Genomic DNA, 12737 nt, shown 5'->3' with positions numbered 1-12737 from the left:
CACGAGGGAAATTGTTGAAAAAAGACAAATTACATGTGAGGGGGCTCCCAGATTTGAACTGAGGACCTCTTGATCTGCAGTCAAATGCTCTGCCACTGAGCTAAGCCCCCTGCTGTCCTCTTTAACCACTGATGGAGTTATGGAGTGTTGAGACAGCAGAAGCGGTGAAAGCTTTGAATGGATTCGCTATGTGACATTTCTTACCAGGGCAAGAATGTACCTGTAGAATGTGTGTGTGTGTGTGTGTGTGTGTGTGTGTGTGTGAGAGACAGAGAGAGAGAGAGAGAGTGTGTGTCCGCATGTGTCCAGCAGTCTAACAATAGACAAGGTCCTTTCATGTTGAGCAACCATAGGGCACTGCCTGTCACATGAGTATGAAGGGCTGGACTCCTTGATTGTATCCTTGATGTCCAACCTGTTTATGAATCTCAAGGTATTGAAGTGAGTCTGTCGCCTGTTTCTCCCCTGCTGCTTGCGTCACAGGTAAGGACTCAGAATTACCATACTGCTCCTTCAGAAGCCTTGTTTGTCATCAATCTTGAACTAAATTACCTGTCTAAAAATGATTTTCCGGAAAAACAGTTTCCCCTCATCTAAGACTTGATGTCAGACTTCATCTCTCAGATTTTTATTGGAGGGAAGTAGGGAAGCCTTCTGCTCTTTTCATCACATCTGATTGAATTATGAATCATTATTAAATAAGTAAATAATCATAGTGAAGATTGAATTCATGAGCCTTTATCCAGCATATTAATATTCAGCAGAATGGTGGACATGCAATTTTTTTTAATTCTAACCTCAAATTAAACATTTTGACATACTTCAGCAATTTTACAAAATAAAGGTTCAGCTTATTTATGTTTTTTGGAATTCATTGAGCAGATCAATGAATGTTTCCTTGTAAATAACTTGGTATATAATGACATTTTACAAAATCACTGTATATAAAGTCACCGTAGTATCACTTTAACATCATCTACACATACCAGCAGTCACATTTTATGACTTTCATTATTTAAAATAAAATAAATGTGGAGAATTCTTTTAAACAATGTTGGATGCAAGATGCTGTATTGAACTGTGCGCTGTATGAACGGCTGCTGTTCTGTGGGCTGTGCAGTTTAATGATGAGAGACGCCGACTGCTCTAAAAATAGGCTAACACAAATCCGTCTTCCAGGGCTCCACAAAATGTCTGACACGGAAGAAGTCATCGAGGAGGAAGTCGTGGAGGAGTATGTCATCGTTATGTCTCATAATCATCATCAAGTATTTGTGAAGCTGTATTGTTTGCACTGTAAATACGACACAATGAAGATGTATTGTTATTCATCATTTCTATTCTTATTGCTTTTTTAACACTGCTCATGAAGAGAGGGAGAAGGTAAGGAAGCAGTATCTGTCTATTCTGTACATTTTGTGTGATCACCAAGCACTGTTCTAATCCTTTTATTTCTGTTTCTCAGTGCAAGAGGATGCTGCAGGTGAGAGAACGACCCTCCAGTGTCTTACCCACCTCTTTGTCTTTCTTTTCTTTATTACCTTTGTATACTTTTATAGTCTTATGATTCTGTATAACAATACTTGATTTAACTATTATGGATTCTTGTTTATTTTCTTGGTCACAGATGAGAACAAACACAAGCCCAAGTAAGAGTCCGAGTAGCTGTCCCCTTCTTTCACCATTTAGGGCAGATCACTCAATAAACTTGTCGTTCACCCTCACAGATTTATGACGAATATTTCGGCCCCAAAGATCCCTGATGGTGACAAAGTGGATTTCGATGTGAGTTGATCTTCTCAAATTCCCTCCTCAAACACACATATATACAGAAACACACACTGAATGGGCGAAATTCCAATAATGTGTGTTTTACTCTCAGGACATCCACAGAAAGCGTCAGGAGAAGGATCTGTCTGAACTGCAGTCTCTGATCGAGGCTCATTTCGTCCAAAGAAAGAAAGAGGAGGAGGAGCTCATCGCCCTTGTCAACAGAATTGTGAGCTCTCGATCTGTTCGGACGAAATCACCACGACAATGTGTGTGTGTGAAAGTGTTTTTTTCTGAACTGTTAGGAGAACCGCCGTGCTGAGAGAGCGGAGCAGCAAAGGGTCCGAGCAGAGAGAGAGCGGGAGAGGCAGGCCAGACTTGCGGTGAGGTCACAGTGCAGCATCAGCTAAAATCGTCCTACACTCACATCGCTCCAATATCTCCGCTACATCGTTTCACCTGTGCTGACCTTACAGGATGAGAAGGAGAGGAGGGAGCAGGAGGAGCAGCGCAAGAAGCATGACGACGACGCCAAGAAGAAGAAGGTCCTCACAAACATGAGCCAACAGTACGGCGCTGGACAGAAGGTCTGGTCAATCGACTCAAAGACTAGAACGAGTATTCCGCCATCTTTAACACTTATCTTTGTAACGTATCCCTCTCCAGTCCATTGACGCTCTCCAAAGTCTCTGAGAAAGCTTTACGGAAGACATTCAAACATAAACAACAGCTGAATTACTGTAGGCTTCTCGCACTTACAAATAAAAGCAATATTACTGATTTGGTTGGTTAGTCAGATTATATTTCCACCTTCCCCTATGGTGCATCCCGATTCAGAGTGACTGTTGTTAAGCTACTCTTTGCTCTGGTGACTTGACAAAATTTCACAATTCTATACGGAAGTAGACTCTATATTCTATATGACGTAGATCCTAATATGTTAAACGTTGCCTGCATTCTTTGACATTTTACTCTTTTACTCTCAATGTTTCATGAGTCACTATCCTATTGTAATGTTGTGTGCCCTCTTACATCATATTACATCATACATTGGTTTAAGCATTAACATTTATATGATCCTCTACATGTCTCCAACACAGAGTGAGAACAGGAGAGGAGCAAAGAAACAAACTGAGAGGGAGAAGAAAAAGAAGATTCTGGCTGATCGCAAGAAGCCCCTCAGTGTTGATCATCTGAATGAGGATAAACTCAAGTATGGCAGAGCCTGAAGGACTGATTTGCTGCACTGTGATAAAAAAAAGTGTTCCTTCATGTGTGTGTGTCTGATTGTGTTTCAGGGAGAAGGCCAGTGAGCTTTGGCAGTGGCTGATGGGGCTGGAGGCAGAGAAGTTTGATCTCAGTGAGAAGGTCAAACGACAGAAGTATGATGTAAGTCAAACAGGAAATAAACCCTATAATGGCGTTGGCAAAATACTGATGAAGTATTTTTGTAATGTAGCGAAAACGGAGAGATAAAAAGCCTATCTGTGATTAAAACATGTTTCTTATGTGTCTTTGCAGATTACTCAGCTTCTTGGTCGAGTCCAGGACCACCAGAGGTCAGTACAGCCCCCCCCCCCACTTGGCTTTGTCCAGTGGTTCTCAAACTTTTTCTTTCGCGACACCCTTTTATAGATCATAAGTTTTTATAGATCATAAGTTTTTATGATCTATAAACCCCCCCCTCCAACCGAGCGACCGTCTGCTCTGTAACCAGAGGTTTCAGGGAAGGTAACCAGAGGTTTCAGGGAAGGTTACAGGAGCGGGCTCGACCCACTGGTGGCTGCGGACGGCGGTCCCGGTGGCCGGAAATAATCTAAAAGCAAAAACGTGTTGTCCGTGATTTTCACCGGCAAGTGTGCCGGCAACGGACGTTCCTGGCGCCCGCGCGTATCGCCTCATTAATTTTCCTGGAACGGTACTTATTCATATCGCTCCTTTTCCGGTCCCACACCCCCCCCTGGAGTAGCTCTGTACTACTAGTTTATCTTCTTTAAGTCATTTTACCTCCTTCCATGATGATTTATAGATCAGGGATGTAAATGAATGAAGAGATGAACTGTTTGTTATGCTACAATGATATTTCCTGCACCCTTTCAGTGCCAAAGGTCGTGGGAAGGGAAAGATGGGTGGCCGGCTGAGGTAAAGGAACCACCGGACAGGGACGGGACAGACAATGACTACTGTGATTGGCCTGTGTTTCTGTTGTGTGTGTGGCCCTTGTTCTGCTATGTTTGGTCAAATGTCGTTGTTAAACTTTAAACTTTAGACGTAGACCCTGAGGTAGAGTACAAGGAGATTGGAATTGGTTTGGTTAAATGTCAATTAACCCTATATCAACTTGATATACGCATTGTCTCCATAGCTGCAGTCCCTTTGAATGTAGCTACACAAACGAACAACCTTGTGCTACCAGATTTATTCAAATTCAACAGTTTGAGATCTCTAACATTAAGTCCAACAAAATCATTTGCACAGGACACCTAACAAGAGTGACAAAATGGGTCTAATTCAGCATTGTTCCATCTAAAAAACGGATTTATTCACAGGAAACAAGAAAAAAATGTGTAAATGTGTTTTTCCCAACCATTCATACTGCAAAACAAATAAACAAATATACAACTGCATTGATCTGCTGGGTTTTTTCATTTCTATCTTTAATTCATAATCGGCATTAAGAACAGTCAATCCTCTGTAAGGCTCCACCACCGGTTGAAGCTTTTATTTTAGTTGTATTGCCTGTACATAAATACATGTGAATGTGATGTGATCCAGGAAAGATTGTGTATGCTGGTGATGCTGGAGCCAGGAGGACATGCTGCTCTCCATGTACAACTGCTTCTATACACACACACACACACCAGTGCATTTTCAGGGCCCTGATGTAGTGAAGTTGCCCTCACCAAAGGTGGGTCTCTCGAATTTCTGCTATCACCTGGCTGGCTCTCTGCAATGCCTACACACAGGGAACAGACAAGGAACATGGTGTGAATGTGTGAAGTAAGTACAGACAGCTTTAGAATAAGTACATCCTTTGATCAATCTGTTACCTTGAGCATATCTCCAGCCTCGTTGCGTCTCTGTGCCATGTCCTCAGACTCCGTGAGGAGATCGTCCAGCAGCACTGTCTTGTACAACTGACCCACCAGTTCACTCTGCAGAGAGTCCTTTACGTGGTTCACCAGGAAGTGCATCACTGCCTTTGGCACGCTGAGGCAGACAGACGGGCAGAGAGAAACATGAGTAGAAAGTTATAGGGTTTGGACCACACCCGTCAACGTGTGACAAGATATCATGCTGGGTGAATAAAGCTCAAATGTACCTGTCCTGGATGTTTTTCCGGACAATAAGGAAGTAGGACTTAATGAGCCTCTCGATGACTTCACAGTCCCTCTGTTCCCGGGCAGACAGCTTCCTGGAGACTGGAACAGGCTGTCAATGAAAGAAATGGGCTTTGTTAATTAAAAGATCTTAGATGAGATTCATCTCCCTGTTTACATGCCCAGAAGTGAAACACAGTGAGACTAAAGAAAGTAGTAAAGAAGTAAAGACACTTTATGAGGCGACGCTACATTAAGGGCCACACACTGTTTGAAGCCCGTTACTTATGCAGGGTACCCACCACATCCAGCAGGTTGACAGCATGGCCCCTGTGTGGGCTTGAAGGGACAGGGTACTGGGACATGGCCCTGTCTGCAGACCCCCCTTCCTCGCCCCTCTTCAGCATGCCCCTCCAGCTGCCCGTGCTGCCGTCTACCTGCTCACCAGCAGAGCCGCCCTGAGAGCCGCCGCCGGCTGCTGCCTGGAAGGAGGAGGGAGACAGAGAGGAGAAGGTCTGTCAGGTGTCCTACTCGGGGGCTTTACACTTTACACAAGGGCTGGACATGCTTCACACACACACACACACAGGCATTCAGGAGATGATGAGACAACATTCCACGTTAATAGTGCAAACACTGCACATTGAACACCATTAGAAAATGAATGTCATTTTCTAATAGAAAGGGAGCATGCCTTCTTTCTATTCACTGCAAAGAAGTTATTCTGGGCATCATTTTGTTTTGCCTAAAGGAAGTTGGTGGAAAATACTGACTGGCAAAGGGTTAACATTGCATCAGTAAAGTTAATGAATTAAAATGAGTGACTGCTGGGTCGTTGTTGTTATTTCCTTCTGACAGCACAACCAGCATGGAAGACTAAAGGGTTAGATGAGCAATGCAGTGCAAAGATCACATCTAACTCCCAAGAACTGGAAATATTATGTAGAGTATATGGTGGAATTCTAGGCAGGCAGTGAATTAACAACGCACACCTTGATGACCTCGAGCTCGGGGGCGGGAGGCTCAGAGGGAGAGATAGAATGCCCACCTGGGCCTTTAAGGGACTGGAGAAAGACAATATCAAGAGGGAAAAAAGGTGGATTGAAAATGGACAGGACCTATATGAGCTTTATATAACTCTAATGCAGACTCACAGCGGAGTGTATCTATATCTACTGGGGTGGTAGAAAGCCTGGTAAGCTACCTGCTATAAAAGATAGGAGGACAGTGGAACTCATGGGGAGACTGTACCTTATCTCTGGGGACAGCAGGGGGCAGATCTCTCATTCTGTTGCGTCTCTGTTCCTATAAAAAAGGAACTGGGATCATTTAGGTCCATCTTGGATGAGTCAGTACACGAAGCAGTGCAGTACAATATTTTCCCCCAGCTTCTTTGTTAGGGTTAAAAATAGAAGAATGTAGTAATAATGCACTACACACAGCAAATGGGATTACATTTGAACTCTGCAACATGCAAGACTTTAAAACAATTCACACAATCATGCTGGGAGTCTTGTTAAGGATCCCACAGTTAATAAGGCGAGGCTCATCTCTTACTTCTATGTTATTGTTCATGAGACCACAGGCGTCAGCAAAGTCGGGGTGCTTTGTGTTGATGTATGCCAGCTCGATGCCAACCAAGTTGTGGACCTGATGAGAGAAAGGTATCGTTGATGAAATGGACCAGGATGCCTCAAATTTCAAAATCATTCCTTATCGATCCTCAGGTATATCCAGTTTAGAGTACCGACCATTTCATTGGTAACTGGGAGTCTTTTCCTGAGCAGGGCGGTGACCACCTCCACTATCGCATCGTGGAGCTTTGGGAACCTCAGCAACTCCTGCAGAAGTAAACAATAACCATAATTAGCTAGTGACAGAGCAGATGGCCTGTAGAAAGAGCTAAAAGTGTAGATTCATCTTTATTATGCTGTCCCTCTGTGCTATAGTCTTGAATGATCTATATGTGTGTGTTCCCTACTTGTGTGCTGTAATTGCTGCAGTGCTGGATAATCCTCTGCATCTCCTCGTGAACCAACTCCACACAACGCAGGCTGGGCTCCTCCAGGCGCTTGATCTGCCGCTTCACCAATAACTCAAAGGAAACTTCAGGCACAAACAAAGCAGGTCTGGGGCCCTGTCAAACACAAAGTATATACGTCTTCAGACAGGTGTCGATTTAGACAGACATATAGGGATTGGAACCAAAGATGGCAGCGGAAACCCACCGTTGCATTCCTGATTGCTGTGAGCACATCAATGGTTGTCAGACCGCCCAGAGGATCTACCGACTCCAGTGTGCGACCAAACGTCTCGTGGAATATATAACAAATTCTCGCTCCACCGCATCTAAAAGCAGGAAGAAATGACACACAGAATTTGTTTTAAGGCACCCATTCTGTGAGTGTTAGCACCCCCTGGTGGCGTATGAAGGTACATGCATTCATCAGAGTTAGATGACTCACAGTTCAGCTGTCTCGATGTACTTGGCTGTGCCCTCTATGGTGTGGCAGTACTCTGCAGCAAACTTGGTGATAAGCTGCAGCAATGTGGCACTCTTCTCCTCTACGGGCTCGCCGTAACTGTTGAGCAGAGACTGGTACTGGGCCGCCAACACGTTGATCCTGGTCTTCAACTCAGGAAGACAATCCCTGATATGGTGCATGAGTAACCTAGGATGTAGAAAACAAAGATTTTAAAACCAAAGAGAGGAAGAGAGGCAGTACCTAAAAGCTACAATTACACATTCAATGTCTTTATTTAAAATCATCGCATTGAGACTAATTTAGAATCAAATTGACACATTCTTATCCCTTACCTGTTCAGTGTCCTCGCCAGGTATTTGGTTCCATTTCTGTTGGCAAGAGAGGGGTACTTCTTCTGTAGGAAAGCATATTCATCCCGGATGGAATCTGCCACTGATTTCTTCTGATTGATATCCAGCTGACTCCTAAGGAAATACATTTCAAAAAGGAGGAATGTCAGTCTCACAAGTGCCTTCAGTTCAGTCATCGCTGAGTAAATGTGTTAGATTTGTGTCAGTGCAAGCAAACCTGTTCACTATTCCAATAATGCCCAATTTGACAGGGATTACTCTGCCCATCAATACATCCATGGCGTCTGTACCGGCGTCCATCAGATCCAGCTTGGTCACGACTGCTAGTGTCCTCCTACCTGAACACAACAGATGTACACACACAATAGCAGTTCGTAAGTAGTTACAAGCTGGACAAGCTGGCTACGAAGTACAAAGAAACAAGAGGGAGAAAGGCAGACGATACACAAAGTAAACATATAAAGTAGTGCTTTAGGAAAAGAAACAACAGAAAGAAAGAGGGAAAAAGGCCATTTACCATCAGGGTCAACCTCTCGGGCTACCTTCAGAGCCTCTGAGGTTGCCATGTCTGTGTTGGCAGCAGTCACAGCGAGGATGATGGAGTTTGGGTTGGAGATGTACTTGACGATCAAGTCTCTGATCTGGATCTCTATGTCTTTAGGCTGGTCTCCCACTGGTAACTGTTTAGAAAAGAAATACACACTTGATTTCAAACTATGAAGGATAGAAATAAAGACCCAAGTGTTTGGTATAGAATAAATAAAGGAAACGTTACCTTTGTAATGCCTGGAAGATCCACCAGCGTCAGATTCACAACGTGTGGGGAGAAGATTTTGAGGTGAATGGGTTCATCACAAATGCCCTAAGAGAAAAATGAAGAGTTGATTCAAATTCTGAATTCGTATTCTAGGCAACATCTCTTTCCTTCCTCTGAATGGGTGTAGTTTGCAAACCTTGTTATTGCCGGACATTCTCTCTGTTTCTGCTACAATTTCCTGTCTGATCTCTTCAAAATCTGAGAAGATCTGAAAAGACAATAGAAGAAATCACACATAAACAAGACATTTAGCTACTGTGTTTAATCATTAATGCATGGTGATGGGAATAAATGATTCAATGACAGGGAAAGACTGCAATGTAAACTTTCTTATAAGCACTGGTGGAAAACAATCACATTATCGTGTCCTCTAAAGTCCTCTTCACAAATAACACACTTTGACGACCGTGTACCATCACACCAATAAGACGTTGTGAGGACTTCTCTGTTCAGAGATGATGAGCAAAGTCTTAGAGGAAACTGTAGCTCACCTTATTTTTAGCGTGCAGGAATTTGCCCCATTCATCACCGTCAATTCCTGTGAAAATATAAAGAAAGGAAGATTTCAGTTCCTGCTTATTTGATAGATTGATAGGTTTGCAGTCAGATTAGTTATAGACCATCTTGACTGTCACTGTGGTAAATCTCTCAGGGGAAAACCATGTTTGCTTGTTGGGCTCAGCTGGAGCGGGGGAAAAAAAATCTCTTCAGAGAAACAAACATCCCCAGAGAGAAGAACTAGCATTCTGATAAACAAACAAAAATCATGGGAAAACAACTACAATGGAAGAACAATTACAGCCTCAAGCAAAAGAAGCAAGATATATTTGGAGAAGCAAAAAGAAAGCAATTATTATTTTAATTGTGACAATTACACTGGCAACATAAACAAGATCCCAAGCGTGGAGTCAGTTAGTCAGATTAGGGGCGTGAACTACGTAGGGAAGCTCCACAGACCTCGGCCTGGTCTGCGTAGACTGGCTTAACAAAATCAAAACCCTACATTAAGGCTTGATCGGTATCACCAAACTGCTAATCAATAGACTATGAATGCCGATTAATGATTAATGCAGAGATGTCCATAAAAGGGGGCGTGTCTGCAAACACAGGGAGGCAGTGGCTCAGTGGGTAGAGCTTCCGCTTGGGAACCGGAGGGTTGCCGGATCGAGCCCCTGCCGAGGCGCCCCTGAGCAAGGCACCGAACCCTCAATTGCTCCCCCCTCTGCGAAGGGTGGTAATGTAATGTAAGTCGCTTTGGATAAAAGCGTCTGCCAAAATGTTCGTAATGTAATGTAATGTAAAACACGATCCTGAAGGAGCAAAATGGAACGGTCACATGCAGATACGTAATTCACGCCAGAGGAGCTTGTGTGTGTGTGTGTACTTTGTCCATTTTTTTTATGATTCTATGTAAAGTTTACTGAGACATTTGTGTGAAATGCACTTTAAATAAAGCTGGATTGGATTTGATTTGACTTCTAAATGTATATCTTAACATCCTCGCCCTCATGCAGGAACGTGATTGGTCAAGAGGCGGTGCTTTACATTTCAACCCGACTAAGCTGCTGCTCCGGACGAAGCTCGCTGGGGAGGATGAGTTACCGTGACGACAGAGTGCGATCAGAAGTGAGGCAGCTTTGTAACATTAAAGAAAATCTAATTTGAGCCTCAACTAAGCTGACTATCCCTTTAGTCTTGCTTCATAGTATAGGCCACTTGTATCAGATCAAGTTTAACCAGTTGGAATTTGGTATGTGTGTGTGTGTGTCTCTCTCAACGCCTTACTTGGCAAGAAGTCAGTACAAATTGAAGTCAATTCATTCACCTGGAAGCTGCTTAACTTCTAACTGACGCAGACCAGCCTGGATGTGAATGCGTGAGCTGAATGAAGCCAATCCACACTGTAGGGCAGCTTTACACAAGCTACACCAATACACTGGGCAGGCAGAGCGAGGGGAATAGGAATGGGGCATGGGTAGCTAATGGATACACAAACTAAAAAAAGGCAAGGAACAAGGAAAAGGAGACCTCGGTAAAGGTGTTCACTTTTCTTGGTATTGGGTTCTGTGGTTAAAGAGAGATAACAGGAGACAAAGGGGTTAGCTGGGCTATCTGCTGCTCCTGCAAGAGACTCTGCAGCAATGCCAGGGTAAACTATTCAGATAAATGCAGAAGCTTGCATCATTTTAGATTTGAGAATTGGTTGACATCAGAGAAGATTTTGGATTGAAATACTGTTCATTCCACGACAGAAGCACTTTTATCCAAAGGGTTTAACTTGTAGCTTAAATTCACCCATTCATTCAGTCATTCTTACACCGATGGCAGAGGCAAGGCCCCAACCTGCACCCTAGGGAAGAGCCCAGAATCAAACCAAGAACCTACTGATCCCTAGACGACCGATTCACCTTCTAGACCCATACCAACCCCTATCTATCTATATGTTGTTGTTCAGTGCGCTTGTGGGGAGAGGATTAAAATGTAAGAAACCATCCATCCATCCATCCATCCATCCATCCATCCATCCATCCATCCATCAAAACACCAAAAGGATCACAGGGCAGAGGGATGTTATGTTACCGTTCTCTTCACTGGTTTTCCTGAGGTCCTCTGGTTCAACGTGCACCAGCTGCAAGATGAGCGGCCGGCGAGTGACGATGCCCGTCCCACGTGGCAGAATGTCCCTGCCAACCAGGCTCTCTAACACAGAACTCTTCCCACTACTCTGTAGACAACAACAACGACAACAAACAACAATTAAAACAAAAAGGTTCACTCATTTGACAGCTTACATCCACCAAGGTCAAACAAGCCTAGACAGAACAGCACTCATCACCATTCCACCATATCGCCCAAAAGAGTCATAAGACCAAATTGCACCTGCTGATATATTTTATAGAGCAAATATGTCTGATTTGATTTGATTTAGGGAAGAAACTCCTTATCTGAAGATTAATTAAAGGCCCAAATATCTTACTAGAGTTCCTATTAATGTTCTTATACTGTGGACATTTTCCCAGCAGGCAATAGGGGCTGGATTCTGTTCTCTTACTTCATCTATGGAAGTTAATCAGGTGGTGTTATTGACTGATCACCCGATACCAAATAAGGACAAGACGACTTTGTATTCAATTAAAGAGCTACTGTTGTTCGCCAAACCAGCCTACACCATGTACGTATTTAGCTAGGTGGTGATAAAATCGTTTCTTTCTTGAATGAGCGTGAGAAAGGATCATTGTTTAGAAGGAAAACATACCAAATTGTGTTATTACGGTTAGCAACACAAAGACTAAAGTGTGTGAGTATAATGTTCAGCTTGCGTTTCCACCTAAAAGCTATTTAGCTGCCTTAGCTTTGTGCTATATAGCTGTAGATTAAGCTAGAAGAAGCGTTGTTCCCTTCAGTGCCGGCATTTAGATCATAAAATGACACAACGAGAAGTTAGCAGTGGCTAACTATCTTGCTAGCCTTAATAACATAAACTGATGAATCTCACCTGGGTTCCCACCACGGCTATCTGCGGCAGATGAATGATATCTGCGCCCACTGTGTTAAATACATCCTGTAGCTTGTTTATCACAGGAATGAGGGCTTCCATTGTTCCACTGCCGGTGTTGACCTGTCAAACACACAACTTTCTCTTCCTCACGGGTACAAAGTCATTCAGCGTCCCCGAGCTAGCGGCGCTGCGTGCGGTTGGCGTGTGTCAGAAACTGCGCATCCACTAACTGGGAGTGTTGCATTATGGGAATATGAGTTTTGCTAAGACGCGCTCAGCACGCATTGTAATAGAGTATAATAATAATAGAGCTTTTAATAAACTACATTCCCTACAAGGTGACTTATGATTGGCGATGCGTCATTTTTTCCTTTAAGGCAACAGTAACTATGGTGTGGGCACGATAATATTTAGGTTACACCACGTCAGAGCAATATGTAATGTATAGTTATTTCAAAAACACTGACTTAAGCCCTTTGGAAAATTAGGTGATGA

The 12737-nt window shown here is 43.4% G+C and overlaps 2 protein-coding genes and 1 non-coding gene across 4 annotated transcripts; 1 reads left to right on the top strand and 2 right to left on the bottom strand.

Annotated features, from left to right (window-relative positions):
• Positions 1-38: 38 nt before the first annotated feature.
• On the bottom strand, positions 39-110 carry trnac-gca (transfer RNA cysteine (anticodon GCA)). The gene has a single exon. It is a non-coding gene; the product is annotated as a tRNA-Cys (tRNA).
• A 277-nt stretch (positions 111-387) lies between these two features.
• On the top strand, positions 388-4076 carry tnnt2d (troponin T2d, cardiac). The gene is made up of 13 exons (XM_076141912.1): positions 388-483; positions 1180-1234; positions 1373-1383; positions 1472-1483; positions 1628-1649; positions 1728-1785; positions 1883-1999; positions 2076-2153; positions 2247-2357; positions 2871-2983; positions 3069-3159; positions 3292-3329; positions 3871-4076. The coding sequence occupies exons 2-13, from the start codon at positions 1191-1193 to the stop codon at positions 3914-3916; spliced, it is 741 nt and encodes a 246-aa protein (XP_075998027.1). The 5' UTR covers positions 388-483; positions 1180-1190; the 3' UTR covers positions 3917-4076.
• Positions 4077-4174: 98 nt separating this feature from the next.
• Positions 4175-12455, bottom strand: dnm1l (dynamin 1-like). Of its 2 annotated transcripts, XM_076141911.1 has the most exons (19): positions 12240-12455; positions 11324-11468; positions 9235-9281; positions 8880-8951; positions 8702-8788; positions 8444-8606; positions 8144-8264; positions 7909-8040; positions 7556-7762; positions 7319-7439; positions 7072-7227; positions 6842-6931; positions 6648-6740; positions 6342-6395; positions 6083-6154; positions 5393-5572; positions 5093-5202; positions 4821-4980; positions 4175-4726 (listed from the first exon to the last, which is right to left on the bottom strand). In XM_076141911.1, the coding sequence occupies exons 1-19, from the start codon at positions 12339-12341 to the stop codon at positions 4670-4672; spliced, it is 2169 nt and encodes a 722-aa protein (XP_075998026.1). In that variant the 5' UTR covers positions 12342-12455; the 3' UTR covers positions 4175-4669. The 2 variants fall into 2 exon arrangements, with proteins under 2 accessions (XP_075998026.1, XP_075998025.1); XM_076141910.1 differs by lacking the exon at positions 6083-6154.
• Between the last annotated feature and the right edge of the window lie 282 nt (positions 12456-12737).

This window comes from Genypterus blacodes, unplaced genomic scaffold, assembly GCF_046128005.1.
Source record: "Genypterus blacodes isolate CSIRO-AG114 ecotype Tasmania unplaced genomic scaffold, CSIRO-AGI_Gbla_v1 ptg000021l_1, whole genome shotgun sequence".
NCBI lineage: Eukaryota > Metazoa > Chordata > Actinopteri > Ophidiiformes > Ophidiidae > Genypterus > Genypterus blacodes.
The sequence above is the reverse complement of the archived record's forward strand: the minus strand, read 5'-3'. Positions and strand labels throughout refer to the sequence as shown.